This window comes from Oryctolagus cuniculus, chromosome 5 (assembly GCF_964237555.1).
Source record: "Oryctolagus cuniculus chromosome 5, mOryCun1.1, whole genome shotgun sequence".
Classification (NCBI taxonomy): domain Eukaryota; kingdom Metazoa; phylum Chordata; class Mammalia; order Lagomorpha; family Leporidae; genus Oryctolagus; species Oryctolagus cuniculus.
The window spans coordinates 126,988,951-127,016,226 of NC_091436.1; the positions used below are offsets into that span (position 1 = coordinate 126,988,951).

At 55.0% G+C, this 27,276-nt stretch overlaps 3 protein-coding genes and 1 non-coding gene across 13 annotated transcripts in view; 1 reads left to right on the forward strand and 3 right to left on the reverse strand.

Annotated features, from left to right (window-relative positions):
- Positions 1–5,128: 5,128 nt before the first annotated feature.
- On the reverse strand, positions 5,129–16,267 carry LOC100344326 (kelch domain-containing protein 3). Of its 6 annotated transcripts, XM_051854733.2 has the most exons (15): positions 16,047–16,259; positions 13,712–13,924; positions 13,358–13,534; positions 13,113–13,228; positions 12,876–12,947; positions 12,542–12,755; positions 12,383–12,469; positions 12,141–12,249; positions 11,944–12,017; positions 6,993–7,140; positions 6,786–6,852; positions 6,602–6,706; positions 6,240–6,314; positions 6,023–6,140; positions 5,129–5,613 (listed from the first exon to the last, which is right to left on the reverse strand). In XM_051854733.2, the coding sequence occupies exons 2-15, from the start codon at positions 13,863–13,865 to the stop codon at positions 5,477–5,479; spliced, it is 1,653 nt and encodes a 550-aa protein (XP_051710693.1). In that variant the 5' UTR covers positions 13,866–13,924; positions 16,047–16,259; the 3' UTR covers positions 5,129–5,476. The 6 variants fall into 6 exon arrangements, with proteins under 6 accessions (XP_051710693.1, XP_008261151.1, XP_069930184.1 ...); XM_070074083.1 differs by lacking the exons at positions 5,129–5,613; positions 6,023–6,140; positions 6,240–6,314; ... (1 more) ...; positions 6,786–6,852; positions 6,993–7,140 and adding exons at positions 10,175–10,787; positions 11,745–11,823; positions 14,903–14,970 and having other exon boundaries at positions 16,047–16,192; XM_008262930.4 differs by lacking the exons at positions 5,129–5,613; positions 6,023–6,140; positions 6,240–6,314; ... (1 more) ...; positions 6,786–6,852; positions 6,993–7,140 and adding exons at positions 10,175–10,787; positions 11,745–11,823 and having other exon boundaries at positions 16,047–16,267.
- Positions 8,446–8,549, reverse strand: LOC127493318 (U6 spliceosomal RNA). The gene has a single exon (XR_007923377.1). It is a non-coding gene; the product is annotated as a U6 spliceosomal RNA (small nuclear RNA).
- On the forward strand, positions 16,235–18,087 carry MEA1 (male-enhanced antigen 1). Of its 5 annotated transcripts, none has more exons than XM_051854734.2 (4): positions 16,235–16,335; positions 16,949–17,229; positions 17,323–17,425; positions 17,701–18,087. In XM_051854734.2, exons 1-4 carry the CDS (start codon positions 16,299–16,301, stop codon positions 17,850–17,852), a joined length of 573 nt encoding a protein of 190 aa, XP_051710694.1. In that variant the 5' UTR covers positions 16,235–16,298; the 3' UTR covers positions 17,853–18,087. The 5 variants fall into 5 exon arrangements, with proteins under 5 accessions (XP_051710694.1, XP_002714730.3, XP_008261148.1 ...); XM_002714684.5 differs by lacking the exon at positions 16,235–16,335 and adding an exon at positions 16,352–16,480; XM_008262926.3 differs by lacking the exon at positions 16,235–16,335 and adding an exon at positions 16,369–16,510.
- Positions 18,088–18,750: 663 nt separating this feature from the next.
- PPP2R5D (protein phosphatase 2 regulatory subunit B'delta) overlaps positions 18,751–27,276 on the reverse strand; it is a gene marked incomplete at its 5' end in the record, with an annotated part of 28,684 nt that continues 20,158 nt past the window's right edge. The window contains 14 exon segments of the mRNA NM_001082754.1: positions 18,751–19,106; positions 19,463–19,579; positions 19,699–19,771; positions 19,856–19,957; positions 20,541–20,668; positions 20,772–20,942; positions 21,248–21,301; positions 21,460–21,568; positions 21,671–21,730; positions 21,860–21,990; positions 22,337–22,429; positions 22,559–22,669; positions 22,751–22,950; positions 23,145–23,361. Of these exon segments, the coding sequence (NP_001076223.1) occupies positions 18,969–19,106; positions 19,463–19,579; positions 19,699–19,771; positions 19,856–19,957; positions 20,541–20,668; positions 20,772–20,942; positions 21,248–21,301; positions 21,460–21,568; positions 21,671–21,730; positions 21,860–21,990; positions 22,337–22,429; positions 22,559–22,669; positions 22,751–22,950; positions 23,145–23,361 (1,704 nt within the window). The 3' untranslated portion in view covers positions 18,751–18,968.

Below are 27,276 nucleotides of genomic sequence, written 5' to 3' on the forward strand. Positions count from 1 at the left end.
GTGCACCCACCCCCACAGCTCCAGCTTTATAGGGAGGAGCTGTAGTCACTTCTTCCCCTCAACCTTCACCCCATCGTCCCCTCTTCCTTCCTGCCTCGCTGCTCTGTGCAGAGCTGTGCATGCTGGCCTCAAACTCCCACCCCCAGCTAACCTCCTTGGCAAGCCAGGCCTTCCCCTGCTGCCATGACTGGCTCCCTGGCCCCACCTGTGCTGAGGCAGGCGGGTGAGGGCACTCAGGGCTCAGATGAAGCCCTGTGGCTTGGCAGGGCCCTGGAGGAGGAGGGAAGGAATCCATGGTTCTTGCAGCCCAGAGGTGACAAGGAGACAGCCATGAAGGACAGGGAGCAGGGTGAAGCAGAGCCAGGTGGCACAGAGGCCACCCAGAGGGAACTGTGTGCCACCCAGCCTGGGAGTTGGAACCGAGTCTGTAAAGGAAAGAGAACAGGCCTGGGAGAAGGCCCTCAGGATGAGGCAAGAAAACGGGGCTGCGGAGGACCTGGCGCTCATGCTTTGCACCATTAGAATCCTTCCAAAAGTTCACAGAGATGGAATCAAAAGACAAGTTTATGTTAGAGCACAAAACTTTGAAATCTAAGCCTAGTTTTTTCATAATACATACTTTACACAAGCTTAGTTTAAAAAAAAAAAAGTACTTATTCAAAAGGCAGAGTTGGGGGCCGGTGCTGTGGTGTAGATTAAGTTTCTGCCTGCAGTGTTGGCATCCCATATGGGCGCCGGTTCCAGTCCTGGCTGCTCCACTTTGATGCAGCTCTTTGCTATGGCCTGGGAAAGCAGTGGGAGATTGTCCAACTCCATGGGCCTCTGCACCCACGTGCGAGACCTGGAAGAAGCTCCTGCCTCCTGGGTTCAGATTGGCTCAGCTCTGGCAGTTGCAGCCACTTGGGGAGTGAACCACCGGATGGAAGACCCTTCTGTCTGTCTCTCCCTCTGTAACTCCGCCTCTCAGAGGTGTGGCTTCTTTCTGCAGTGTCAGAAATGTTCCCAAATTGTGGGAATGTTTACATAATCCTATGAATATGCTAAAAAAAAAAACCTGCACACTTTAACTGGGTATATTATAGAAAATGTGAATTCTATCACAGTAAAACTCTTAGAATAAAAACAACATAACTGAAGCGCCAAGCTTTTTCCAACATCTCTGGATCCTCACTGAAGGGGAAGAGTAGCAGTTTGAAGGCTTAGAGCAACCAACACTACCTTTTTTAAAAACAAACTTTTTTTAAAAAAGGGATTCTGGGGGCTGGCGCTGTGGTGTAGCAGGTGAAGCCACACTGGTTCACTCCCCAAATGAGTTCAATGGCCAGAGAGGTCAGGTTGAAGCCAGGAGCCGGGAGCTCCATCCAGGTTTCCCAAGGGTCGGGGCAGGGGCCCAAGGTCTTAGGGATCCACTGCTGCTTTCCCAGGCACAATAGCAGGGAGCTGGATCAGAAACAGAGTACCGGGGACTCCAACTGGCGCTCATATAGGATGCCGACATCACAGACGGTAGCTTCACCCACTGCGCCGCCACAGCAGCCCTGGCCAGTACCACCTTGAAGTGGACATTGATTTCCAACCACCATCATCTGAACCTTGCACTTTGACCCACCCCTTTCAGAGCTTCCCTCAGCCTTCTCGGTGGTTCTGAATTGGATAGTTGTCAGAATCTGTTTTTTGACTTTATTTTTTTTAAAAGATTTATTTTATTTATTTGAAAGACAGAGAGAGAGGTCTTCCACCCACTGGTTCACTCCCCAGTTGGCTGCAATAGCCGGAGCTGTGCTGATCCAAAGCCAGGAGCCTCTTCAGGGTCTCCCACGCAGGTGCAGGGCCCAAGCACTTGGGCCATCTTCTACTGCTTTTCTAAGCCCTGGCAGTTGTGGCTATTTGGAGTGTGGACCAGTAGGTGGAATATTTCAGTCTCTCCCTCTCCTGTAACTCTGCCTTTCAAGTAAAATAAATGTCTTTTTGAAAAAGAGCAAACTTAGCTCTTCTGGCTATGAATTCTACTCTTAAAGCAGCTTTTAAAATGATGGGTTTTGGCCGGCGCTGTGGCTCACTGGGCTAATCCTCCACCTTGCGGCGCTGGCACTCCGGGTTCTAGTCCCGGTTGCCCCTCTTCCAGGCCAGCTCTCTGCTGTGGCCACGGAGTGCAGTGGAGGATGGCCCAAGTCCTTGGGCCCTGCACCCCATGGGAGACCAGGAGAAGTACCTGCCATCAGATCAGCGCGGTGCGTCGGCCGCAGCGCACCGGCTGCGACGGCCATTGGAGGGTGAACCAACGGCAAAAGGAAGACCTTTCTCTCTGTCTCTCTCTCTCACTGTCCACTCTGCCTGCCAAAAAAAAAAAAAAAGATGGGTTTTCTAATGTCCTACAGTTTGTGATTTATCCAGCCTTTTAAAATAATCCTGTTTGGGATTAATTAGACTTCCTGATTCTTTTTGTTCTTTTTTTAAAGATTTATTTATTTGAAAGAGTCACACAGAGAGAGAGGTCTTCCATCCGATAGTTCACTCCCCAATTGGCCGCAATGGCCAGAGCTGTGCCGATCCGAAGACAGGAGCCTCTTCCAGGTCTCCTGTGTGGGTGCAGGGGCCCAAGGACTTGGGCCATCTTCTACTGCTATCCCAGGCCATAGCAGAGAGCTGAATCAGAAGTGGAGCAGCCGGGTCTTGAACCAATGCCCATATGGGATGCCAGCATTTCAGGCCAGGGCGTTAACCTGCTGTGCCACAGGACCGGCCCCTTGATTCTTTTTTTCTTTAAAGATTTATTTGAAAGGCAGAGTTACAGGCCGGTGCCACGGCTCACTAGGCTAGTCCTCTGCCTTGTGGTGCCGGCACACCGGGTTCTAGTCCCGGTCGGGGCACCGGATTCTGTCCCGGTTGCCCCTCTTCCAGGCCAGCTCTCTCCTGTGGCCCCGGAGTGCAGTGGAGGATGGCCCAAGTGCTTGGGCCCTTCACCCCATGGGAGACCAGGATAAGTACCTGGCTCCTGCCATCGGATCAGCGCGGTGCACCGGCCGCAGCGCGCTGGCCACGGCGGCCATTGGAGGGTGAACCAATGGCAAAGGAAGACCTTTCTCTCTGTCTCTCTCTCACTGTCCACTCTGTCAAAATAAATAAATAAAAAAAAAATTAAAGGAATTGAAAGGCAGAGTTACAGAAAGGAAGACAGAGGTCAGTCTTCCATCTGCTGGTTCACCTCCCAAATGCCTGTAACGGCTGGGGCTGGGCCAGGCTGAAGCCAGGAGCCTGGAACTCCATCCGGGTCCCCAACATGGTCCAGGGGCCTAAACACTCGGGCCATCTGCGGCTTTCCAAGGCGCTTTAGCATGGAGCTGGATTGGAAGTGGAATAGCCAGGACTTGAACTGGTACTTATATGGGATGCCGGTATCATAGGTGGCAGTTTATTGACCTGTTGTGCTGTTAACACCCACCTGATTAAAGCTTACAAATTTCACTAGTTCTGGAAAATTCTCAGCTTGTAAGCAGTTTTAAAAATTTACTTGAAAGGCAGTGAGACAGAGCTCCTATATACTGGTTCACTTTCCAGTGCTCACAACCAGGGTAAGCCAGGCTGAAACCAGGCACCAGGTTCCCCATCTGGGTCTCTCCCATGTGGGTGGCAGGGACCCAAGCATTAGGGCTATCATCTGTCATCTCCAGAGTGCACATTAGCAGGAGGTTGGATTAGAAGTGTAGGCGGGACCCATCACAAGCAGTGACTTAACCACTATTCCAAACACCCACTCCTCAGCCCATTTTTTTTTAAATAAATAAATGTTTATTTGAAAGGCAGAAAGAGAGAGGTAGACAGATCTCCCAGCTGCTGATTCACTCCCCAAATACTGACAATAGCTTGGGCTGGGCAAGGCCAAAACCAGGAGCCAACAATTTGATTCTCCCACGTGGGTGGCAGGGACTGAAGCATTGGGGACATCATCTGTTGTCTTCAGAGAGCATTAGCAGGAAGCAGGCTGAGAAGCAGAGCTGGGCCTTGAATTTGGGCACTGATATGGAATATGGGCATCCAAGCAGTATCTTAGCCCCTCTTCCAACGCTGGGCCCAATTCTCAGCATCTTTCAGTCTCTCCTTCTGGAACTGTATGTGTCAAACCTTCTCACTGCACCTTCCTTGCAAAACCATCTTTCCTTAGTCTCCATTTCTGTCTTTCTGTACTCCATCTCTAATTTCTTCTGATTTACTTCCAGTTCATTTTCCCTTTAGGGAGAAGTCTAATCTGCTGCTTAAAATAACATTTCTGACTTCAGCTAGTGCATTTTCACTTTTAAAAGTTTTTTTTTCTTTTTTTTCTTATCTTTTGACAGGCAGAGTTTAGACAGAGAGTGAGTGAGGTCTTCCTTCCGTTGGTTCACCCCCAAAATGGCTGCTGCGCTGACGCTGACGGAGATCGGCTGATGCTGCGCCGATCTGAAGCCAGGAGCTGGGTGCTTCCTCTCGGTCTCCCATGCGGGTGCAAGGCCCAAGCACTTGGGCCATCCTCCACTGCCTTCCTGGGCCTCAGCAGAAAGCTGGGCTGGAAGAGGAGCAACCAGGACAGAATCTGGTGCCCCAACCGGGACTAGAACCTGGTGTGCCGGCGCCGCAGACAGAGGATTAGCCACGTGAGCCGCGGTGCCAGCCTAAAAGTTTCACTTTTTAATCAAACCAGCCTGGTCCCTTTTGATATTCATTAGTCATACTTCTCCTTTAAACCTGAGTGTTACATTTTCTATTTTGTCATCTACCCCGTGTCATCTTTCCTGGTCTGATTCTATTGCCTGTTGTTCCCAACAACTCTTGCTCATGGCCGTTTCTCTCCCAGCATGCTGTGTGTTTAACTGTGAGCTCGTGTTCCACGACGTTTCATCAGAAAGACATTTCTGAGGTCTGAGTGGAAGCTCTCTGTCTACACTTTCTGCCTCCCCGGTTCATGCAAACCCAAGCCTGGGACTGTCCCCCTGTACACGACTGAGTCATCTTTGGAGGAAGCAGATTAAGTAGAAGAGGCTGACCTGACTTCCCGGCCTACGAGGCCCTTTGCTGCCTACTCCCACACACAGCCACTACACCTAGGCCACTCACACAGCTCACGAATAAGCATGATGACAAGAACAAAAAAGCGAGTAACAAAAATGTTTATGAAGCGGCTCCTACACAGTCTCAGGCCTGGAAGGCCTGAATGGATTCCATAGCCCCTCTGGTTTTGTACTGCGACCATCGGCAAGGACAGGGGGCCGTGATGATGAGCAGATCCAAGCAGAGGCAGTGTAGTCTAGAAGGCTGAGCTGCTCTCCTTGTCCAGCCCTGGGACGGTCCGAGAGCCCTCCAGACTCCTCTGAGCCAAGCGAGTTCAAGGGCAGCTGTGATCCTCGCGTGTCCACGGGAAGGAACCAGAACAGGCCGAGCCCAACGCTGCCCCACAGAGCCATCTCTCCTGGGCAGCAGCAGGGCAGACGGCAGTTCCCGACTACTCTTTGCTCAGAGGCAGATGTCTCCTGTCCTTGCCTGCATTTCGGCGCCTCTTGCGACTCAAGAAGCTTTCCAGCTTCTTGCTGCGTTTCAGCTCCTTGAACTTCTCAGCCAGGGCCAACTGGCGCTGCTCCGCTGCAGACACAGAGAAAGCCAGCTGGTGAACGAGGAAGTCCACCTCCTTCCCCTTTCTCCAGGTCAGCGCCTCCCGGCCACCACGCTGCCCGCCATTCACCAACCCCTGGAGTTCAGAGGGTGTGTGAGCGAGCTGACTTTTGATACGATGCCAGTCTTACTCAACCCAACCAACGAGGGCGCCTCCCACGCACCTGACCCAGCTTGGGGGAGCCAGAGGCGTGTGTAACACAGAGAAAGCAACGATTCCCGCCATCATCTAGTTAGGTATACCAGCCCAGACACAACTCCTATTATTTCTCTTTCTCCGCGTTACCCTGGAATGGAGCCACCATGGGTTCCCTGAAGGCATCTGCTGGATGCCCCCATGGTCCCTGTAAGCAGCCTGCAAGAGCTGTGCCACACTCACACTTCTTCAGGAAGTACGGCCGGTGGCCCTGCTGGGCCCGAGCCCGCCGCTCGCGCTTCAGGGTCAGGCGCAGCTCCTGCTGCCGTTTTCGTTCCTGCTGGGCCATTTCTTGCTGCTCCTGAGGAGCGAAGACAGAGGGCAGGGACGCGTGAGCAGGAGGACCTCGCCCGCTGCCTTGAAGCGCTCTCCCAGCCACTGGCCCTCATCCGCCGCTCACCATCCGCTGAAGCAGCTGCTGCAGCTTCTCCCGCTCCTCCCCAGAACGGTGCTTCTTCAACTGCTTTCTCACAAGCTGCACATCCGCAAGGCAACACGACAGACAGCACTCAGCGACTGTCAGCTTTATTCTAGGGGGCTCATATACAGCAACTCAGTAACACTGGGAGACAGGGTTATGACGACCCTTTTAGTGATCAGAACACCAAAGCAAAGAGGTCGGGTGCTGATGGCCACAGTCGCTCAGCCGACTGATGAGCCAGGATTTGACTATTCCAACCAAATTCAAGAGTTACACCTGCCCACTGCTCTCCTCTGCCCAACGCTCTAAGCTGAGCCCAGGACGAGTCTCACGACGCATACCTCTTTCTCCTTAGCTCGGATGCCATCCAAGAATTCGTATGTTTTATCAAACACCTCAGGATTGTATTCCCCTGACAGATCATCAAAGCGGGGGTCCCGGGCCACCTTTGGAGAGAACAGTGAGAATTTAGAACACATCGTTTGGTCTCCCTTTCCTGAGAAACTGCTTCCTGCCTCCTCTCACCTTTTTATTGACGGGAACAACTTGACGTAAAAATGGCACTCGAACCTTGGCCGACATTTCCAGAGGCCTATGGTGAAATTGAAGGACAGTTCGAGGGGATTCCTGCCTTGGTCAGAAGATTTCCACCTGCCGGCCCCCTCCAAAAAAGCAGATGCCTATTAAGGTACCAGGTACCCTCCAGCCCCTAGGACAGACGCTGCTGCTCACCTGTGCTTATCTGCGACACACGCATTTTGCACGCGTGGTCTGGAACCTTGCTTCTTCGTGCTGTTTGCGACTACCAGTTGCTTGTATGCCTTAGTCCCCACTCGGCTCTGCAACTCCAACAGCTCTTCAAATGACAAGGTAGACATATCTGTGGGAGTGGCAGGGGAGGAGGGACATGGTTCAGCTCAGCGATTCCCACTCCTGAGAGACACCAGCACCCCAATAACTACTGGAGCTCCCAGATGGCAAGGCTGTGAAGGGGCTACACCACCACCTGACTCCCTAGCTGTTCATCTACTTGGGGCCTCAACTTGCTAAGGAAGGAGTATGCCTAAGGTCAGAAGCAGATCAAGCCACAGTTCCTTCTTTTTTTATTTCTTAATGTGCATTTATTTTTTATCTGTTTGAAAGGCAGAGTGGCAGAAACACAGATACCTTCCATCCATCGGTTTGCACCCCAAATGCCTGTAACAGTTGTGGCTGGGCCGGGAGGAAGCCAGGAGCCAGGAAGTCCATGCAGTCTTCCACATACATGGCAGGGACCCAAGCACTTGAGCCATCATCTACTGCCTCTCACATTTACTAGCAGAAAGCTCAATCAGAAACAAGGTTTGGCACCCTGACATGGGATGAGGGCATCCCAAGTACAGCTTAACCTGCTGTCATAATGCCCATCTCTGTTGCTGGCATTTGCAAAATAAACCAGCAAATGGCAGATCTTTCTTTTTTTAAAAGATTGTTTATTTGAAAGACAAGGTTAGAGAGAAAGGAAGAGAGGAGAGATCTTCCATCTGCTGGTTCACTCCTTTAAGATGTATTTATTTATTTGAAAGGTGGAGTTACAGAGAGGGAGAGGCAGAGACAGAGAGATCTTCCATCTACTGGTTCACTTCCCAAATACCCCAGTGGCTGGAGCTGGGCCAGTCCGAAGCCAGGAACTTCTTCCAGGTCTCCCAAGTGGGTGCAGTGGCCCAAGGACGTGGCACATCTTCCAATGCTTTCCCAGGCACATTAGCAGGGATTTGTATAGGAAGTATAGCAGCTGGGTCTCAAATAGACGCCCATATGGGATGCCAGTGCTGCAGGCAGAGGCTTAGCCTATTATGTACGCCACAACACTGGCCTCAAAGATTTACTTACTTACTTATTTATTTACTAAATAAACCTTAAGATTTTACTTATTTGAAAGGCAGAGTTAGAGACAAAGACACACAGAGAGAGATCTTCCATCTGCTGGTTTACTCTCTGACTGGCCACAATGGCTGGCGAATCAAAGCCAAGAGCCTGGGATTTCATCCTGATCTACGCAGGATCCGGGTTCCCGCTGACGCTCCTGGAAAGCAGTGAAAGGTGGCTCTAGGGCTTCAGCTCCTGTAGCCGAGGCTGTAACCCACTGCACCACAGCCCTAGTCCTGGGCTGCTCCTTTTTATTTATTTATTTTTTGTTTGTTTTAAAAATATGGAATGCTTCACAAATTTGGGTGTCATCCTTGTGCAGGGGCCGTGCTAATCTCTGTATCACCCCAATTTTAGCATATGTGCTGCCAAAGTGAGCAAGAGATGTTCCTTTAAAAAAAAAAAATTACTTATTTAGGGGCCAGTGCTGTGGTGTAGCAGGTTAAGCTGCTGCCTGCAGTGTCGGTATACCATATGGACACTGGTTTGAGTCCCGGCTGCTCCACTTCCAACCCAGCTCCCTGCTAATGCTCCTGGGAAAGCAGTGGATGACGGCTCAAGTGCTTGGGCCCTTGCACCCACATACGAGACCTGGAAGAAGCTCCCGGCTCCTGGTTTTAGATTGGCCTATCTCTGGCCATCATGGTCATCTGGGGAGTAACCAGTGGATGGAAGACCTCTCTCTGTCTCTCCCTCTCTCTGTCTGTAACTCTACCCTTCAAATAAATAAATAATATCTTTAAAAAATTAAATTGGTTCTTCACAGATTTCCGCACAGGCTCTCTGGCTCCCTTGCTTGGTCACTACGGCCAACGTCCCGTCCATGGACTCAGCGTCTCTCAGTGCACGGACCTCACTGGACCTCCAGTCGCTCTCAAAGTTCTGCTCCTCACTTTAGCCCGAGGCAACGAAGAAGAATCCTGATCTTATCACTGCCACAAACTGAGCTCCCCAGTGGCTTCCATGAAGCCGTCCATCTCTCAATGCCCCAGGTCCCCACACGACCTGGCCCCATGTAAAGTTTCCAATCGCATGCCCCACTAATCCTCCCAGCATCAGGCCTCCTGGCAGGTCCTGGGAAGGCAGCTTCCAGCCTCAGCCCCTTGGCACTGGCCACCGCCTCTGCCTGGGGGCTTCCCCCAGATCTGTGTCGCTGCCCCCTCCGCCGCGCGGCCTTCTCTGACTACCTCATGAGAAGCTGCTACCCCTCCCTTGCCTTATTTCTCTTCACAGCCCTTGCCGCCTTTTCAGGAAGCTGATATAATCCACACGCCACAACATCTACCTCCCAGTAACACAACTCGGCGTCTGCCTTTTGATGTGAGGCGTTGCTTGCCTTTTTATTTTTATTGTTCACCGCCCTTTCTGAAAGCAAAACTCCAGGCTGTCCCTCGCTGCGGCATCTCCGGCAGCCAGGGCTGTGCCTGCTGACGGATGCTCAGTAAGCATCCGAGGAACTCGCTGACCCGGACCCAAACCCCCAGGAACCGCGGTCCTTCCGCGTGTTCTGTAGAAACCCGACTCGGCGCGTCCGAACCCCGGAAGCGCTCGCCCCCCACGGCCCGCCCCGCGGGCCTCCGGTCCTCACCCCTCGGTAGGCTGTGGGTCGCTGCCCCGGGCTCCCCGGCCCCGGCATCCTGGGTTTTACGGGCATGTCGGGCGTCAGCCCCGGCTCTCAGCGTCGCTGCCATGGCGTTCCCACGAGGAATGGCGTCACTTCCGCTCGCGGCGGCCCGCGCCCCGCCCCTTCCGGCGTCCCCGGAGGCCGCGTTGGAAGCAGGTGATGAAAGACCAGAACACTGCGCAGCGGGGTGCCGGGAGCCCGGCCCAAGGAGAGCCTGCTCGGGGGAACGTTGCGACCTTCTAGCCGGGTCGCAAGCTGGGCAAGTCTTGGTGGCATTTGGTTTCCTAACAGTCTTCGCTGCGAAGCCAGACCCTCGGAGGCCTCCCCTCTCCGCTCCCGCCGACCCCCGCCATCCCCGCGGCGTTCCACAAAGACACACACGTTTGGAGATTTTAATTCCTTTTTATAAAATCCGAGCTGGCTGAGCCTCGGTGCAGCGAAGGCTCGGAAAGGGTAGGATTATCTGCTGGTCCCCGCCTCCCAGGTCGGGGAGAAGGAGGTTTCATGCCAACAGCTGCGACTCCTCTCAGTTCCCAGCCAATGCTCACGGCTCAAGCAGGGGGACGGGGCAGGCGGAAGGGAGGGGGCGCTCCTGAGGCTCGGACACTGCTCACTTTCTTCCCACTCCCTTCCTTTCCCAGCAGAGCCTGGCTGGCCTGGCGCAGAGCAGAGGCCCAGGAGCAATCAAGAGGTGGACGGGGACAGAGCACCACGGGGAAGGGGCCCTCGGCCCAAGGGGGAAGGGAGCGGAACCGGACCCTCCCCCCACAGCTCCCCACTGAATTCACAGCACAGAAACACCTCTAGTCCAACAAGTCCACGTGGAGGTATACTGAGTCCAGGGTCCAAAGGAGCAGGCAGGTGAAAGGCAGGGGCAGGGGCAGTGAAGACAACAGCAGGCTCAGGAGGGGAGGCGGCAAACTTCCTCCTACCCGTGGGAGGAGACGATGGGGCGGCTGATATTGCTGTTGGTGGTCATGGCATTCAGCTCCCACCTGGAAAGCCAGCAATGACGAGCAGAAGGGACAGATGGGGGAGCCCTCACCCCAAGCTGTGCCCGCACCAGTCCCTCCATCTTCCTAAAGCTAACCACCCACAGCACCTTGTCATTTAGCCCTAATAGGTTTAACAGACTCACCCATTACCAAGTCCAGTACCAAACACTCCTCGGCCTGCAAGCTCATGTGGACTTCCTGTTCATATACACTCTGAGTCCAGGCACCTGGGATCTGTGGCCCCAACCTACCTTTCTTGCTCTGCTCAGATCCAACCAGTCCACCCGCCACCCTCCACCTTACCCCCAACAGAAATACCTATTTTTGCTGTCAACACCCATCCTTTTAAAGCCATGACTCAACTCTCCTATCCTTCCCCGAGCTTCCCCACCCACCTCACCAATTAAAATTAAATCTCTCTTCTCAACAATGCTTTCATTCGACAAAGACTGACCAAGGGCCTCCTTAAGTCAGGATCCTAAACAGTGTGCCTGGCATTGGGTTCCTGCACATGTGACACACGGGCCAGTCCATTCCACCAGTTCAGCCTTGCACACTGTATCAGATACTCAGTGGGGAGACTGGGCAACTGAGAGTTAAGGAAAGTGAGTTGATATAAGGAGAGCGAAGTGTCTCAGAATGACTTATATACAAGGTAACTTTTGGTGACTGATTTGAATCTGAAAATGGAATTCAAAGTAGCCAGGCCCCCCCTTAACTGTGGCGCGGATGTGGTGCAGAGGCTCCTACACAGGTGTTGACTCTGCAGCAGGTTCTAAGAGTGACTCAGTTGTTCTCAGTGTGCTAACGACTGTGGGTCCAAGTCCGAGCGGTAACTTCCCCTCCCTCCACTGCGTGCCCCACACCTATACAGCATCTCCAGCAGAGTGTCCTCCACACTGAGACCAGCTGCTCCCTCAGCCTCATCCACTCCCGTCTTTCCAGCACTCCCTGTACCTGATGTCATGGGGCAAACACGACTGGTCCAGGTTATACTGAATCACTGCCAGTTTGCACAAAGTCTTCAGACTAGGGCCTTTAAGAGAGAGGAGTCGGAGGAGGGAGATGGTCAGAACTGAGCAGAGGATCCAGTCCTGAGGTTCGTCACCCAGTGACAGGGACCCTGGGGACAGGAGCACTGCAAAACTATACTTACTAAAGTCCAAAATGTGTAAGTCCGAATGATCGATGAGGTCAAATTCATCTCCTAGGCCTTCCTCTGGCGATGGACTGTAGGTATCAAGAGAGACTTGAAGGTAGGGGGAAAACTACCCATCAGGCCCTCTGCCTCAAACACTCCCCACTTCCATGGACTTCAGCCCTTCCCTGAGCCCTCCCATCTCCCTTTCTAACCTGGTACCCCCAAAGAGGACAATCTTGTCACCAACAATGCAGCAGCACTGGCGTCGGCGGGGACATGGCCCTTTCCCTTTCGGTTCAATCTTCTTCCAAGTAAAGGACACTAAAGAGAAGTGTACATGGGAGGCTCAGTATCTGCCCAGCCCAGGTACCTTCTCCATCCCCCGTCCCCTCACCCTTCCTTTTTCTCCCACTTCAACTGCTCCTTGTCCCTCCCCAAGGGTAGTGCTGTTTACCGGGGTTAAACTTCCAGAGGTCATGGAAGTGCCGGTTCAGCCTTGCGTTATAGCCACCAAAGATGTACAGCTCGCCGTTGTACCCAACTGGAAGGAGAGCGGCACGTGAGTGAGGGGGGCAGCAGGAGGGGGCTCCGCAGGGAGACTTCAGACACTCACAGGCCGAGTGGCTCCGGCGCCCCTCAGGCAACACTGGAGTCGGGGGACAGTCCAGCCAGGCCTCGGTTCTGGTGTCGAAGACGCGGATGCGGTTGCAGTAAATCTCATTGTTGGAATGGAATGGCCCAAAGCGGTCAGCACGGCCACCAAAGACGTACATTTGACTGCCCAGCATTGTGGCTGAGTGGAAGTCCCTCCAGCGCGCAGGGTTGCCCTGGCAGGAACAGAGAAACCGGGGAAGGGGATCAGCACAGAGGCTGGAAGGGATCTGCTCTCACTGAGCGTCCGACTACTCGTTTGATGGAGGAGGGATCCAGGAGAAGAAAGGGCAGACCTTCGTACAGATAAGGGTCCATGTCATGGTGCTGGTATCCAGCTTGTGAATGTCATTGGAAAAGCAGTCCGCCTGAGTGGGAAGAGAAAGGAAGAGGGGGCCAATGGTCTCTCTGATCCTCCAACCCTCCTCCCCAGTCAAAACCTGCAAACAAGCCAGGGCCTCTCATTCCACCACCCACCCAAAAGTCCCCTTCTTCCTCCTTCCCAGCCTAACCCTCTTTCTTCCCAGACATACCAGCTGCTCGTAGCCCCCAAATATGTACATGATCTTGCCCAAGACGCAAGCCGAATGTCCATCCCGAGCCCCAGGAACTGTTCCCGACACTCGGGGTGTGGACCACTTGTGAGTATCTGAAGGAAGTGAGAGAAGGGCTCGGGTCAGCAGCCCCTCCAACACGCCCTCCTAGCTCTGGGCTGCCCTGTTCCCCAGTCCCCCGAGGCACCGTTTGGCAGAACAGTCTCTCTGACACCCATACTCACTGACGTCAAAGGCATAGAGCACATTGCAGGCCCCTTCGGTGTCATTTCGCCCGCCCCAAAGGAAGACTGTGTCGTCGATGAGGACGGTTGAGTGTCCATATCGCATGTAGGGTACCACGGGAGCCTGCCCACGGACGGCGGGCCTCACTGGGGGCAGCTTTGTCCAACGCAAGGATACTGTGGGCACAGCTCTGCTCAGTCCTGGGAATCTCCTTCAGCCTGTCCATTCTTCCCCAACCCAGACATTCATCCCTAATCCCCTTGGCCACAGAGACATGGCCAAACCTAACCCAGCCAACCCATTCCCCCCGGCCCCCGATATGGGCACCCAACGATGGTGCAAGCTCGGCTTACCTGCATTGAAAATGTGCACGTCTATCTGACGCAGTGTCTCATAGTCTTCGCCAGAGCAGTAACCCCCGAAGGAGTATACCCGGTGCCCGACAGCCACTGCAGCATGGTTCACCCTGCGGGGCCCGCCCTCCAGGTGCACTGTCCACCGTAACATCCCCTGGGTCACTGGTCACAGCAACATGCCCCCCCGGCACGGCCTGCTGCCTCTGCTACCTGCACGCAAGTCAGGGACAAGGGCTCCTCAGGGAAGGCGTCTCCTGACCAGCTCCTCGCGACTGCCCAGCACTAGCCCTTGCCTCCAAGTGTCACCCTGGGGGCCCTCCCACACCACCCCACGGCAGGGACACCAGGCACAGCTCAGGTGGCTGGCCCTGCCCCAGAGGAGCTGCCGAGGTCAGGGAGCTATCCCTACTCCTCTGTTCTTCAACAGCAAAGGGTGGGGCCGCCTCGACCTGACTGCTGGCTCAGAATCTGCGGCTTGTGGTTGCCTCCTACTCATGGAGGCACCCCCTGGTGCCTGGCTTGGCGCAAGCTGCAAGCCCCCTTCCCTTCCCAGGCCGGGTGTGTTCTCGTCTCCGCTCTGCTTACTGCCACCTCTCGAAGAATCCCTGTGCTCTTAAAGGTGGGGAGAGGGATCTCAAAATACTCACAGCTATTAATAGTCTAGCCAGCCCAGACGGTCCATTGAAAGCTGGCATGGATGCTTTAAAGCAGAAAAGCTTTTAGGCTTTTAGAATGGGACAGTGCCCCAACCCAGGCCGGGGACCTCTGTGACACTGTGGTTGGTTAGCCCCTCGCAGAGAGCTCTTGTCAGGCTGAGCTGTTGTTGTCACTGGGGTCACCCAGGGCCCCCCACGGGCACGAGGAGTTCCTTTGACAGCTGTGCCTGGCATGCTGCCAAGACTAGGAACTTAAGCCCGAACAGTTTAAGTTTGCTGAGGACGGGGAGGAGGCCTTCTCTCTTCTTGCCACTGTCCCAAACCTCCGATCGTGTTACAGGAGAACAACCCATTTCCAGCAGCTCGGCCCCCACTTGGACCCCGGAAAGGAGGATGGGACTGGGAAGCAAAAATGCCCTCGGGCAGGATGAGACAAAGACCCAGGCCTGAGAGGTCATGGTTTCTTAAATGCAAGCTGCCAGCCTAGCGATAATGGGGACATCTGAGGGCTCTTTCAGGCAAATCCTCTCGCCACTGGCAGTGCCTCTGCTGGCAGGCACCTGCTGAGTCTGGGTGGATCGTCTCCCTGTTCAAGAATTCCTGGCAGAGGGAAGAGCCAGGCAGAACCTCAGGCACAGAAAAAGCTCATGGAAGGGAGGCCCCTTGCAGGAAAGAGAAATGACTTCCAGCTGGCCTGCCCATCACCCCTCCTCCCCCCCAACCTCCCCCAATCCCACACCCCACGCTTTAAATAGCCACCCTGCCCATCTGAAACAGCCCCACTGGAAAGCTACCCTCAATTCATTACTCCATTCCCAATCCAAAACACCTTGGATCGAGGCTTGTGGGGATAATTAGGAGGCTGCAGGGCTTCGGGATGGAAGGTTTTCATCTACCTTCAGTTCTAGCAGGTAAAGTTAAAAAAAAAAAAAAAAAAAAAAAAGCAAAGAGGCAAGCAATTGCAGCCAAAGGTGGAGAAAGGTTAGCTAAGCTATCCTCCCTAAGGACAACTCAGACCCCAGAACGAGCTCGGGGCGGGGGCTCTTTTCAGCTCTGGGTCACCACCCATCGTCACTGTGGCGCGTTCAAGCTTCCTCGATTCCCTTAAGGCACCGACTTCCTCTCCTTGGTCTCTGGCCAATGCTCATCCCCCATTTCTGGCCCTTCTTCATCTCCGGAAGGCTTTACCATTTTCGCCTTTCTCCTTCTCCCACAATTCCAAGCGCCACCCGACAGCCATCCCTCCATCCATCTCCACGAAAGGAAGAAAATCTAAGATTCCTTGATCCCCTTCAGCCACGGGCATTCCTCTCCGAAAAGCTCTGTCTCCGTCTTCTTGCAGGCATCCCAGCCTCCCCTCCCCCACACGACAGCCTCCCTCTTCCTCTCCCCCTCCCCGCCCCAATTATGCTCAGCGGCCCCGTTCTCCTAACCCAGTCTTCCTCCCAGTTTCCCCAAGGGCCCCCTCCAGCCATCAGGTCTCTCCCACTGGTCTCCCCACCACCCTCCTCCAGGCCTTCTCTCCCCATTAACTCTCTCCTTTCCCATCATCCCCCTAGGTCCCTCCCAACCCCCCACCCCATCACTCTCAGGCCCCTCCCCCACGACTCCAGCCCTAGGCATGGGCGTCCCCAGCCCCCCAATTCCTCCTTGCCCCTGAACCCATCCCAGGCTACCTGCCAGGCCGGGCCGGGGCGGGGCCGCGGGTCCTCGCGCTGCCTGCAGCCTAGAACCCGTTGCGCGCCAACCGACGCCTCAGTCCCCAACGAGATAAACACAGCCAGGCTCGGTCCTTCCGGCGGGCAGCTGGGCGCGCACGTGCAGTCGGGACTAGGTCCCCTAAGCCTTCCGGGACTTGTAGTCCACAAGTTCCTTGAGGGGACCTGAGGGCTGTGGGGAGGGCAGGAGCCCGAGGAGAGCTCTTGCGCATGTGCTGGACTGTGTCAAGACCGTGGCGCTCACTGGGTAATGTAGTCCTTATGGTCCGGTCAGGGGATGGGGGAGGCGGGGCAAGGGGCGGGCTCCTGGGCCCCGCGCGCGTCAGTCACGAGCACAAGGCGGGGCTGCAGAACTGGGCGCTCCCTCACGTCCTTCCCCGCCGGAAGTGAAGGTGCGGGCTTGGCCGAGGGCTTCTGAGAGGGTGAGGCGCGCGGAGACCCCAGCGCCGAGAGTTGGTCGGGGCGGGTGGGGGGCGTCGCTGCTGGGCGATACGAGGGAAGCCCCTTGGGCCTGAAAGGTTTTTGCCAAAGCGGTACCGAAGGGAAGCCCTGGGAGAGGGGAGAAGGGAGGCGGATACGTCCTTTCTAGGGGGGCGTCTCAGGGTTTCCAGGGGAGGGCGTGGTGAGGGGCATTCTGGAAGGGGTTATTTTAGGAGGTGGCAGGGCTTCGGGCTGTTCATTTAGCGAGGGTGGTGGAGCTCCGACTTAGGGGAAGGAGAGGTCGGAGAAGGATGCAGGAACCTTGGGGAAAGAGAACTGGTTTTGTGGACGCGAAAGGAGCCCAGAAGTAGCTGAGTGAGAGCGTGAAGGTGGGCCTGGTTTCATCGCGTCCCTACCCTCTGGCCTCCCCTGTCTTTCAGCCCCTTCCCGGATGGCAGCAGTAGTCCTAGGGGCAGACACCATGGGCCCTGAGCGTATCTTCCCCAATCAAACGGAAGAACTGGGACCGCATCAGGGCCCTACAGAAGGCACTGGGGACTGGAGCAGCGAGGAGCCCGAGGAGGAGCAGGAGGAAACGGGGGCAGGCCCAGCTGGCTACTCCTACCAGCCCCTGAACCAAGATCCTGAACAAGAGGAGGTGGAGCTGGCACCGGTGGGGGACGCGGAGGATATAGTTGCTGACATCCAGGATCGGATCCAGGTATGGCCGAGGAGGGATCGTCCCTGAGTAGGCAAAGCCGGAGTCCCTGGGTTGGACTGGAACTGTTTCCCACCCCACCCCCCGACTCTGCAGGCCCTGGGGCTTCATTTACCAGACCCCCCATTAGAGAGTGAGGATGAAGAGGAGGAGGGAGCCACAGCATTGGGCAATCACAGCTCTATTCCCATGGATCCAGGTAAAAAAAGATCATTCTATCATTCTGGAATCATTATGAAGGAAACAGACTGGCCCAGTCCAGTGAGGGAAGTTACAGCGGAGCACTGTATTTCCTTATAGTTCAGATTCTGCACACTTCAGAATCCAGGGGAAGTGTCTTCCTGCTATATGGGCAGGCTTACCTAGAAGTGACATTGGGTCCCACCGGCCCACAGGCTCTGGGCGGATAGGACTGGGGAAGGGAGCTGGTCCTGTTGTTTCTTCTCCCTGACTGGCCTCTGCCTGTGATTTCAGAACACGTGGAGCTGGTGAAAAGGACGATGGCTGGAGTGAGCCTGCCAGCACCAGGGGTTCCTGCCTGGGCTCAGGAGATCTCAGATGCCCAGTGGGAGGACGTGGTCCAGAAAGCCCTGCAAGCCCGGCAGGCCTCCCCTGCCTGGAAGTGAACACAGTGAGCGCTGCCTTCCCTCCCGACATTCCAGGCCAGAAGCAGCACGGGACTGAACACCTCTGGTTATAATGTCCACCCTCCCCGTCTCCCTTTCCACATCAAGGCAAATCAGACTTCTCAGAGACCCACTTTATTCAGTTCTGTACATATGGGGACATCGGCCCAAGCCCCACCGACCTTGGCATGTATTACTCTGTGGAGAATAAAGCACCCTATGTACACAGCCAGAACCCACGCTGCCTGTGCCCCTGGAACCTGGGTCCAGCCCTCCTCAGCCCCTTGCCCCTCCAAGGTGCCTAAAAGGGACAAGTGAGAGCCTGCCCAGCATCAGCACAAACAAGGAAATAAATAGGTGTCTGGGGCGCCTTGGGGCACTGCTCCCCACTTCTTTGTGGCTTTGGGAAGCAGCCGCACAGGAAAGCAGTCAGTCCCAGGGTGGTCCCTTCCGTGTTCGTGATCCCCGGGCTGCTGCTCACCGAAAGGGCGCAGGGTGGGGTGTTTGTTCATCCCCCCATCTTGGTCCATCTGGGCCGTAAATTCATCATTTCTCCTTCTGACCTCCCTTGTCTTGGTCAGGCAGGGGGTAAGAGGAAATAATACCACCTCATCAGCCTGCACACTGCTGGGGCTGGGGCTCATTTGTGCTGCTGGGAGTTGGCTCCCCTCCAGCTACTCCAGGGGCCAACAGAGCTGGACGTAACTTTGGTGAGAATCATCTCCTGCAGCTCCCTATAAGCCTCTGCAGGGGAGAGAGAGGAAGAGATACCTGGAGTTCAAATGAGGATGGAGGGACGGGGAGAGGAGCGTACGTGTTCCTGTATATGTCTCAGAGCAGCCTCAGGTAGCTGTGGGGTTAGGAGCAGGAGGGGGACAGGCATCCCCAGGTTGTCTGAGCATCAGTGCTCACCCTGTCTGCGCTAGCCACAGGGAGGCGTGAACACTCTGGGGAGAGGCGGGAACACTCTGGATGTCCCTGCTTCAAGCGCCTGCTTCCTTCTCTAGCTAGAGAGGCACTGCCTTGCCCAAGTCAGCTGGTAGGGAGCGAGGGTGGAGGGCCGGGGCAGCGTCCCAGGGCCGAGTGGGCTGTGGCCCCGTGGTGGGAGGTGAGGGGTCAGAGAGCCTCCTGGCTGGCAGTTAGGAACTCTTCCGCCCGCTTGTGCGCCTCCAGCGCCTTGATGGTGTACACGTCCTGCGGCAGCTCCGACTTCCTCCGCAACAGCACCTTCTCCTTCTTGATGTCCTTCAGCATCTGTGTACGACAGGCACAGGCGAGCAGCGGTGACCACTTCTGCGTGACCTGTTTCCTCCCCTTAGTTCTTTTTTTCTCAAGATTTATTTATTCAAAAGGCATAGTGCCAGAGAGAGAGAGAGAGCTCTTCCGTCCACTGGTTCACTCTGCAAATGGCTGCAGTGGCTGGGGCTGGGCCGGGCTGAGGCCGGGTACCCAGAACTCCACCCGGTCTCACGCGCAGTGGCTTAACCCTGTGCACCACAATGCCGGCCCCTCCTCTCCCTTATCTGTGGCCTCTGCTGCTCTGTCTCTGCCCTCCCCGTCTGTCCGTAATTTCTGCTCCAACTGCCCAGCCCCACCCCAGCGCCTTCCACCTGCACGGCCTCGGTCTCCACTGTCCTCTTCAGAAGCTGGATGTCCTCTGCCGTGGGGGTCTCCGTCTCCATTGAGTACACGGGGGGCAGTGGTGGAGGAGCTCGGAACATGGGGTACTAAGGGGGAGAGCAGGCGTGGACGAGCAGTGAGTGCCGCTCCAGTGGCCTGTGACCTGTCTGCTTATTCCTCCTCCTCCACGTGGGGCTCCCGGCTCTACACTGGCAGAAAACCTCACCTGGGGATTAAGCCGGGCCAGTTCCTCAATCTTCTGCCACATCTCTTCTCTTTCCTTCATTCGGAACCGGCCCCTGAGGTAGCAAACAGAGGATTAGAGTTGGACTTAGAAGCAGAGAGGTGATGGCAGAAGGTGAAAAAGGGAGAGAGGCACTCACTTCTGCTTCTCCGCCTTGTATTGTTGTGTGCAGTCATCAAACAGCTTCTGATTCATTTCCATGAACAGCTTCAGGGCATTATAGATCAGTCCATGGATTGTCCTGCCACCAGGAACGAAGGTGAGATACAGGAGACAGCGCCTGCCCTTAGCACCCCACTCCAATTTGCTGTCTCGCACTGTCTCATTTGTTACTCCCATTTATTTCTCAAACCTCTGTACAGTTTAAGCAAATAGCTCTAACGCATGTGACCTGAGACACCCACCCACCTGTCCATCCTTCCCCTCCTCCATGCTTTAAAGCTTGCCTACCATTTCCCACTGTAACCCACACTGATGGCCTTTCAGCAGCAGAATGAACTGCATCTGTACCACGTACTGCTTGCTCTGGGATTCTGTACACATAACGCTCTAAGGGGATCGTGTTGGCTTCTCATAGAAAGTGGAGTTACCCAAAGCTGTGATGTGACCTACACAACAGTTGGCCACAGGGAGTGGTGTTAGAGAGGCCCTGCTTTGCTGTTTGGTGTCCTGGGGATAGCTGATTTCAGGTCCTGTCAGTACACAGTGGACGTCAGCCCCACTTGCTGAGTGACCAGCTGAGGCCCCTGGCACTCTAGTTCTCCACACCCTCAAAGGTTCCAAAATCAGATCCTGCCACCTACCCCATCCCGCCTGTGTCTTACTTGTTCCAATGGCTCTTGGAATTCCTATAGAGTGCAGGGAACATGATGGGGAGAACACGGGCAGCATTGTCACTTATCAGGCTCATGATGTACTCGTTGTTCCAGTAATAGAGAGCGCGCTCTGCCACCTGGTGGGGAGAGGCGGGACTTGGTGGGGGTGCTGCTTGCCTGCTCCCGCCCTTCTCAGCTTCTGGGAGGCAGGGGCTGGGACAGGCTGGGTCGGAGGCTCACCTGGAAATGGGGGCTGGAGACACACTTGGCAAGCTGGCGGAAGAGGGGCTCCATCACTTTGCTGAACTCCGAAGGCTCAATGACGTCCAGAATCTCCTCCAGCTCATTCAGGAACATCACCTCCTTGGGGCTGTGAGTCTTGGGCCAAAACTTGAGAAGTCCCACAATCACCTGTGAGAAGAGGAGGCGGACCATTCTCAATACCTGTGTGGTTCTCTGGCAAGCCTTCCTGCCCTCCAACACCCCTACCCTGGTGGGCACAGCAAGGGGGACTTCAGCTGACTGCTCATGTTTCTCTGGCTTAGGTCTGTTCCCTGGGTGTATACAGGCCTCCCTTCTCCTTTGGACAGGACATCATGACATCTGTCAGGCCGCAGGCCTCCTGAGCACCCGCTTAGGGCACTTGACCAGTAGGAACAGAATAGTAAGTGAAGCTGGTGGCAGCAGGTGGACCCCGGAGCTGGAAAGGGAATTACCGGCTCAGTCAGACTACTCTCCTTCTCCAGGAATTGTACCACGCAGTATGCCAGCTGCAAAAGAGGTAGAAAGGCGGTGAGGTGCAGGGCTCAGAGGGGTCGATGACAGACTCAAGGTCCCAGCATACAAAGGGAGGTGTGAAGGAGTTAGCCCACCTGCTCACTATGCCACCCCCATCCCACGGGAATTCCTCCGGAGGCAGGTAGCTCACCTGAGGGTGGTAGACACTCAGTGACTTGACCTTGTGAAGGGGAAGCAGGACACGGATGAGAAACATCTTGTGTTCTTCCTTAAGGGGCAGGGCAAAGCCATTGATGATGCTAGGAGTTGCACGAGGTTTGTTAGGGCCAAAAGGCCAGATCCAAGCTCACGGCACCATGAGTCTCCCACCCTTTCTAGGAACGTGCCCCACCGCCTCTCACCTGCCCAGGATCTCCAGGAGCTCGGCAATCCCATTGTGATGCTCCGTCTCATAGATGAACCTGAGAGAAAGCGCGCTCTTCACAACCGCTGAGGTCTCCCCATCAGCCGGCAGAGTCTCCCCTACCTCCCTGCTCCCGCCCCACCTCAGCAGGGGCTGGCTCCGCTCCTGAGTGCGCTCCTGGTCTCACCTGTAGAAGATGTGGTTGATCTGCCTACGAATATAAGCCCGGAGACCCAAAAACTTGCCATAGATGCGATGCAGAATGGTCTTGAGGAAGTCTCGCTCTCGGGGATCCTCACTGTCAAAGAGGTCTAGGAGCTGAGAGGAGGAGGAGGAGGAGGAAGCGCCACTAATGAGGCGGCAGCTGGGGAGGCTGGCGCCGTGGGGACAGGGTTCTTGGGGAGAGGGCAGGGGGCAAGTGCCCGGATGGCAGGATGTTAACTGCACTGAGAGTCCTGCGGTGCTTTTTTGTTCTGAAGGGCAGGGCGAGTTTTCCACCCCACCCCACCCTGCCACCCCCACAGACGCCCTGTAGCAGACACAGCTGAAACCCAACGTGCTCTGCATTGGGCAAAGAGCAGCTGTGACCCAGGGGCGGGCTCTAGCAGGGGCTCGAGTTCATGGGACGGAAGGAGAGGGACAGGACGGGCGCTCAGGAACTCACAGCGAGGACAAACTTCTGGTCAATGTACTTCTTGGCTATGTTTGGCTGGAAGTCAGGAGACTCGAGGAAGCGCAAGAAGAACTCGTACACGAGCTGTGGACATGGAGCAGCGGCCTCACTGAGCAGGCATTCCTCAAGCAATGGGAGTGGCCCGCGTGCTGCAGGCCTCAGGGTGCCCCTGCTCCCCATGGCCAGGGCCGGCCTGGCCCCTTGCCCCAGTACCTGGAGATGCGGCCAGGCAGCTTCCAGGGTGGGTTCGTCTTCCTCCGGGTCGAACTCAGCCCCTGTGGGATTTGATGAAGGTGGCAGCGTCCGGAAGAGGTTCACTGAAAACTGAGGGGTGGGGCCCGGGTTAGAGCTCAGCGGGGCTGCTCGGGGCAGCCACCCGCCCCTGGGCCCTTTCCCCGTACCCACCATGGTGACAGCCTCGGGGTAAATGGCCTCGGTGACCACATCGCGGCTGTGAGTGATGTACTCCACCATCTCATTAAGACCTGCCCGCTTCACTTCCTTGAATTTGAGGTCACTGAGTGGGTCTGACACGAAGTCGAAGAGCACGCAGCACTGGCGGAGCTTCTGGATAAACAGCTCCTCCCGCTCCTGGGTTGGCGAATCTGGGGGAACCCCCCCAGTCAGAGTCTCCTCTCCAGCACTTCTCTGCCACACCCTCCTTGCCTTCCAGGGCCTCCCCTGACCCCACCCCCTGCCCCACATTCTCCAGAACGCCCTCCTCTCCCCAAACACCGCAACACCTCCATCCCCATCCGGCCGATGCCCAGCTGCCAGCGCCCTGCCCATCCACAAGTACCTTTCAGGGCAGGAAGCTTCTGCAGCTCCCGGTTCTTGCTGAGGTTGAAGCGGGAGGAGCTTTGCCGTCGCTCCTTCTTCACAATCTGGGGCCCCCCTGAGTACTTGATCTTGCTGAGCTGCGTGGGGGGTGGTGTGCTGTTGCTGGGACGCTTGTTGGATGACGGTGGCTGAGACTGGGGCTGGGGCTGCGGCTGGGGCTGGGGCTGCGGCTGCGCCTGGTCACACAAGTAATCCGTTTGAGTCCTCTCCCCAGGAGACACCTCCCACTGGGGGGCCTGGGCCTCCCGTCGACCCCCAGTCTGATGTAGGCCTGTGCGGGCCTGGGCAGCAGGCAGCTGTCTCCAGTCATGACGGAGCTAAGGCCAACGTCTCAGACATGACTGGGCTGTGGCCCTGGACGCTGGCAGTCCAGAAATCGTGTCTGCCAAGCTGGTGCCGCTGCCTGTGCGTGGGGAGTCTTCAGAATGTTTGTTCAGCTCAGGAGCAGGCAAAGCTCACTGAGGAACCAGCAGTGGTAGAAGTCAGACAAGTGGCCATCTTTCCAGGACAGGCTGGCGGTGGAGGAGGGGGTGCAGGCACTGATGGAGAAGAGACTCAGAGGAATGGGAGTTTTTGCGTCCTGACTGTTCTGGGAAGCTGCAGGGTGCGTGGTGTACCCGGAACTGACACTTCATGAAGCACTGCACCTAACATTCCTGAGTGTGTGACATCCTTCAATTACATCGTAAAAGAAAGAAATTCATTCCTGTGTCTCAACAGTGTACTACAAATTTAGCTGAATAAAAATCCTATATGTTAAAAAAAAGTTTTGTGCACAGCTTTTTTCTTTTCCATTTAAAAAATATATATTATTTGAAAGAGATAGAAAGAGGTCTTCCATCTGCTGGTTCACTCTCCAAATGGCTACAATGGGCAGGGCTGGGCCAGGCTGAAGCTAAGGGTCTGGAACTCCATCTGAGTCTCCCATGTGGATGGTAGGGGCCCAAGCACTTGGGCCATCATCTTCCACTGTTTTCCCAGGTGCGCCAGCAGAGAGCTGGATCTGAACTGAAACAGCTGGGACTCCAACCAGTGCTCATTTGGGATGCAGGCATCCGAGGACTGAAACAGTGGACGAGAGCTCTCTGTCCCCATCTTTCCACCTCTCAAAATTATATATACACACACACCTATTTATTTATTTATTATGAGTACTTTGTAATTTATGTAATCACAAATGGTTCAGGTTTTTTTTTTTTTTTTTTTTTTTTTGACAGGCAGAGTGGACAGTGAGAGAGAGAGACAGAGAGAAAGGTCTTCCTTTGCCGTTGGTTCACCCTCCAATGGCCGCTGCGGCCGGCGCACCGCGCTGATCCGATGGCAGGAGCCAGGTACTTATCCTAGTCTCCCATGGGGTGCAGGGCCCAAGCACTTGGGCCATCCTCCACTGCACTCCCTGGCCACAGCAGAGAGCTGGCCTGGAAGAGGGGCAACCAGGACAGAATCCGGCACCCCGACTGGGACTAGAACCCGGTGTGCCGGCGCCGCAAGGCGGAGGATTAGCCTAGTGACCCACGGTGCCGGCCAATGGTTCAGCTTTGAAAGATACTGATCTTGTCATAGTAATTTACCCCAAATTAGAGATAAGTATTTGGTAAGATGGGAAAATACCTGTATGGAGGCATAAGAATGCAGAGACTAGGGCCAGCGCTGTGGCATAGTGGGTAAAGCAGCTGCCTGCAGTGCCAGCATCCCATATGGGTGCCAGTTCAAATTCCAGCTGCTCCGGGACTTCAATCCAGCTCTCCGCTATGGCCTGGGAAAGCAGTAGCAGTAGAAGATGGCCCAAGTCTTTGGGCCCTTGTACCCATGTGGGGGACCTAAAAGAAGCTCCAGGATTCTGGCTTCGGATCAGCGCAGCTCCAGCTATTGTGGCCATTTGGGGAGTAAACTAGCGGATGGAAGCCCCCCCCCCCCCCCCCGCCTCTGTAACTCTACCTTTCAAATAAATAAATCTTTAAAAAAAAATAAAAAGAATGCAGAGACTGTAATTTTCCACAGCAGAAAGTCAAAAGATAGTATCTAAACCTTAAACAAGTTTATTTTTAAGAAAACAAAACAAAACAAAAAAGTTGTGAAAGAACCTGGATAAGAGAGGAAAGAGCTAGGAGTTGAAGGTGGGAAGAGAGCAGCCTGGGGCAGGGGCTGCACTTATCGTAAGCCCAGTACCATCTGACTTTTTGAACAACACACATTATTAGCACACTGGAAAAAAAAATTTAAAACAAAAACCACATGTTGACGGAAAATTGCTTCCTATGCTAAGTTAAATAAGGACAATACAAAACCATATGCAAAAGAGGCTCACCCACAGTAAGACACATGCACAGACCAAAAGCCAGGTTCAGAAAGGGAGGGACGAGAGCAAGTCCACCTTGTGTTCGTGAGAGCTCCTGCAGCAGAATTACAGATGATGTTTTTCCCCTATATATCTAAATTTGCTACCAGCTGGCACTGCTTCTATAATGGGAGAAATACAGTCAACTTTCTTAAAAAATTTAACTTTGTTTGGATGGCAGAGTAACAGAGAGAGGGGAAGATACAGATCATCTATCCATTAGTTTACTCCTCAAATGCCTATAATACACTGGGCTGGGGCCAGGCTGAAAAACAGGAGGCAGGAACTCCATCCCGGCCTCCACGCGGGCGGCAGGGGCCCAAGGACTTGAGCTACCTTCCCAGGTGCACCAGCAGGGAACTGTAGCAGGAGCAGCCGCTGGCCCTCTGCACGAGGCGCCCCACGACGGAACGCAGGTGTCTCGAGCAGCAGTTTAACCTGCTCTAGCACAATGTCCACCCGAATACAGCTGATTTTGAAACGCTATTTCTGGATGTCAGAGCTCCCTGTCGGGAGAGGAGAGACACACAGCCACAGGACAACTCTTGCTCAAACCAGGGACCAGGGCAGGGGGCCATATCCAGGTGGGAACCCCAACACAGTAGGAAATGCTGACCTCCTGGCTTCATCCCTGCCTTCCCCCTCTTCTCCAGCCCCCACCAGAAGAATGGGAGATTTGAAAAACTCTGGGTGGGGGAAGGGAGGAAGACAGAAATGTTATGCTTTGCATACCCCGAACTTTTTTTTTTTTTTTTTTTTTGACAGGCAGAGTGGACAGTGAGAGAGAGAGACAGAGAGAAAGGTCTTCCTTTGCCATTGGTTCACCCTCCAATGGCCGGCGCACCGCGCTGATCCGATGGCAGGAGCCAGGAGCCAGGTGCTTTTCCTGGTCTCCCATGGGGTGCAGGGCCCAAGCACTTGGGCCATCCTCCACTGCACTCCCTGGCCACAGCAGAGAGCTGGCCTGGAAGAGGGGCAACCGGGACAGAATCCGGCGCCCCAACCGGGACTAGAACCCGGTGTGCCGGCGCCGCTAGGCGGAGGATTAGCCTAGTGAGCCGCGGCGCCGGCCTGCATACCCTGAACTTTTAATGGAAACAGTTCTGTGGAGCTTGTACCTATCTGGGGCTCAGAGAACGACAGGGGAACACAGGGTCCAGCCCAGGCAGGCCTGTGGGTCCAGTTGGCTCTTTCACCATGGCCTTTGGCCTTCTTGCTCTCCCTTCTGCTGGAAACCACTGCCCCAAACACGAACACAAGGAGGGGCAAGAGCAGCTGTCACACGCCTCTCACGTAGGGACCCGCACTCATCCAGGGGGACTTTAGATAGAGTCTGGGGTCTCCTTTCCTACACCAGGCAGGTGAGTCACACCGGGGAGAGAAAGGCAGAAGGTGGTGGTGGGGAACCTGGGGCCAGCGCCGTGGTATAGGTAAAGCCTCTGCCTGCGGAGCCGCTATCCCACATGGACAGTGGTTTAAGTCCTGCTGCTCTACTTCAATCCAGCTCCTGGCTAATGCACCTGGGAAAGCAGTAGAAGATGGCCCCAGTTCTTGGGCCCCTGTACCCACGTGGGAGACCCGAAGAGGCTCCTGGCTCCTGGCTTCAGATCGGCCCAGCTCTGGCCGTTGCAGCCATGTGGGGAGGGAACCAGAGGATGGCAGTCCTTTCTGTCTCTTTCCCTCTCTCTCTAACTCTACCTCTCTAATAAATAAATAAAATCTTTTTTTTTTTTTAAGATTAATTATTTGAAAG

Bases quoted from the DNA above. Each gene is read 5' to 3' on its own strand.
- LOC100344326 (XM_051854733.2), bottom strand. From the start codon at position 13,865: ATGTTACGGTGGACAGTGCACCTGGAGGGCGGGCCCCGCAGGGTGAAC. The intron at 12,756-12,875 runs GTCTGCCCTTTC...TGTTCCTGCCAG, and splicing joins GGACCCTTATCTGTACGAAG to GGCAACCCTGCGCGCTGGAG. The intron at 12,250-12,382 runs GTAAACAGCACT...ACTTCTCTTTAG, and splicing joins CCTCTGGAAGTTTAACCCCG to TGTCCTTTACTTGGAAGAAG.
- MEA1 (XM_002714684.5), top strand. From the start codon at position 16,366: ATGGGGGAGGCGGGGCAAGGGGCGGGCTCCTGGGCCCCGCGCGCGTCA. The intron at 16,481-16,948 runs GTGCGGGCTTGG...CCTGTCTTTCAG, and splicing joins CTTCCCCGCCGGAAGTGAAG to CCCCTTCCCGGATGGCAGCA. The intron at 17,230-17,322 runs GTATGGCCGAGG...CCGACTCTGCAG, and splicing joins ACATCCAGGATCGGATCCAG to GCCCTGGGGCTTCATTTACC.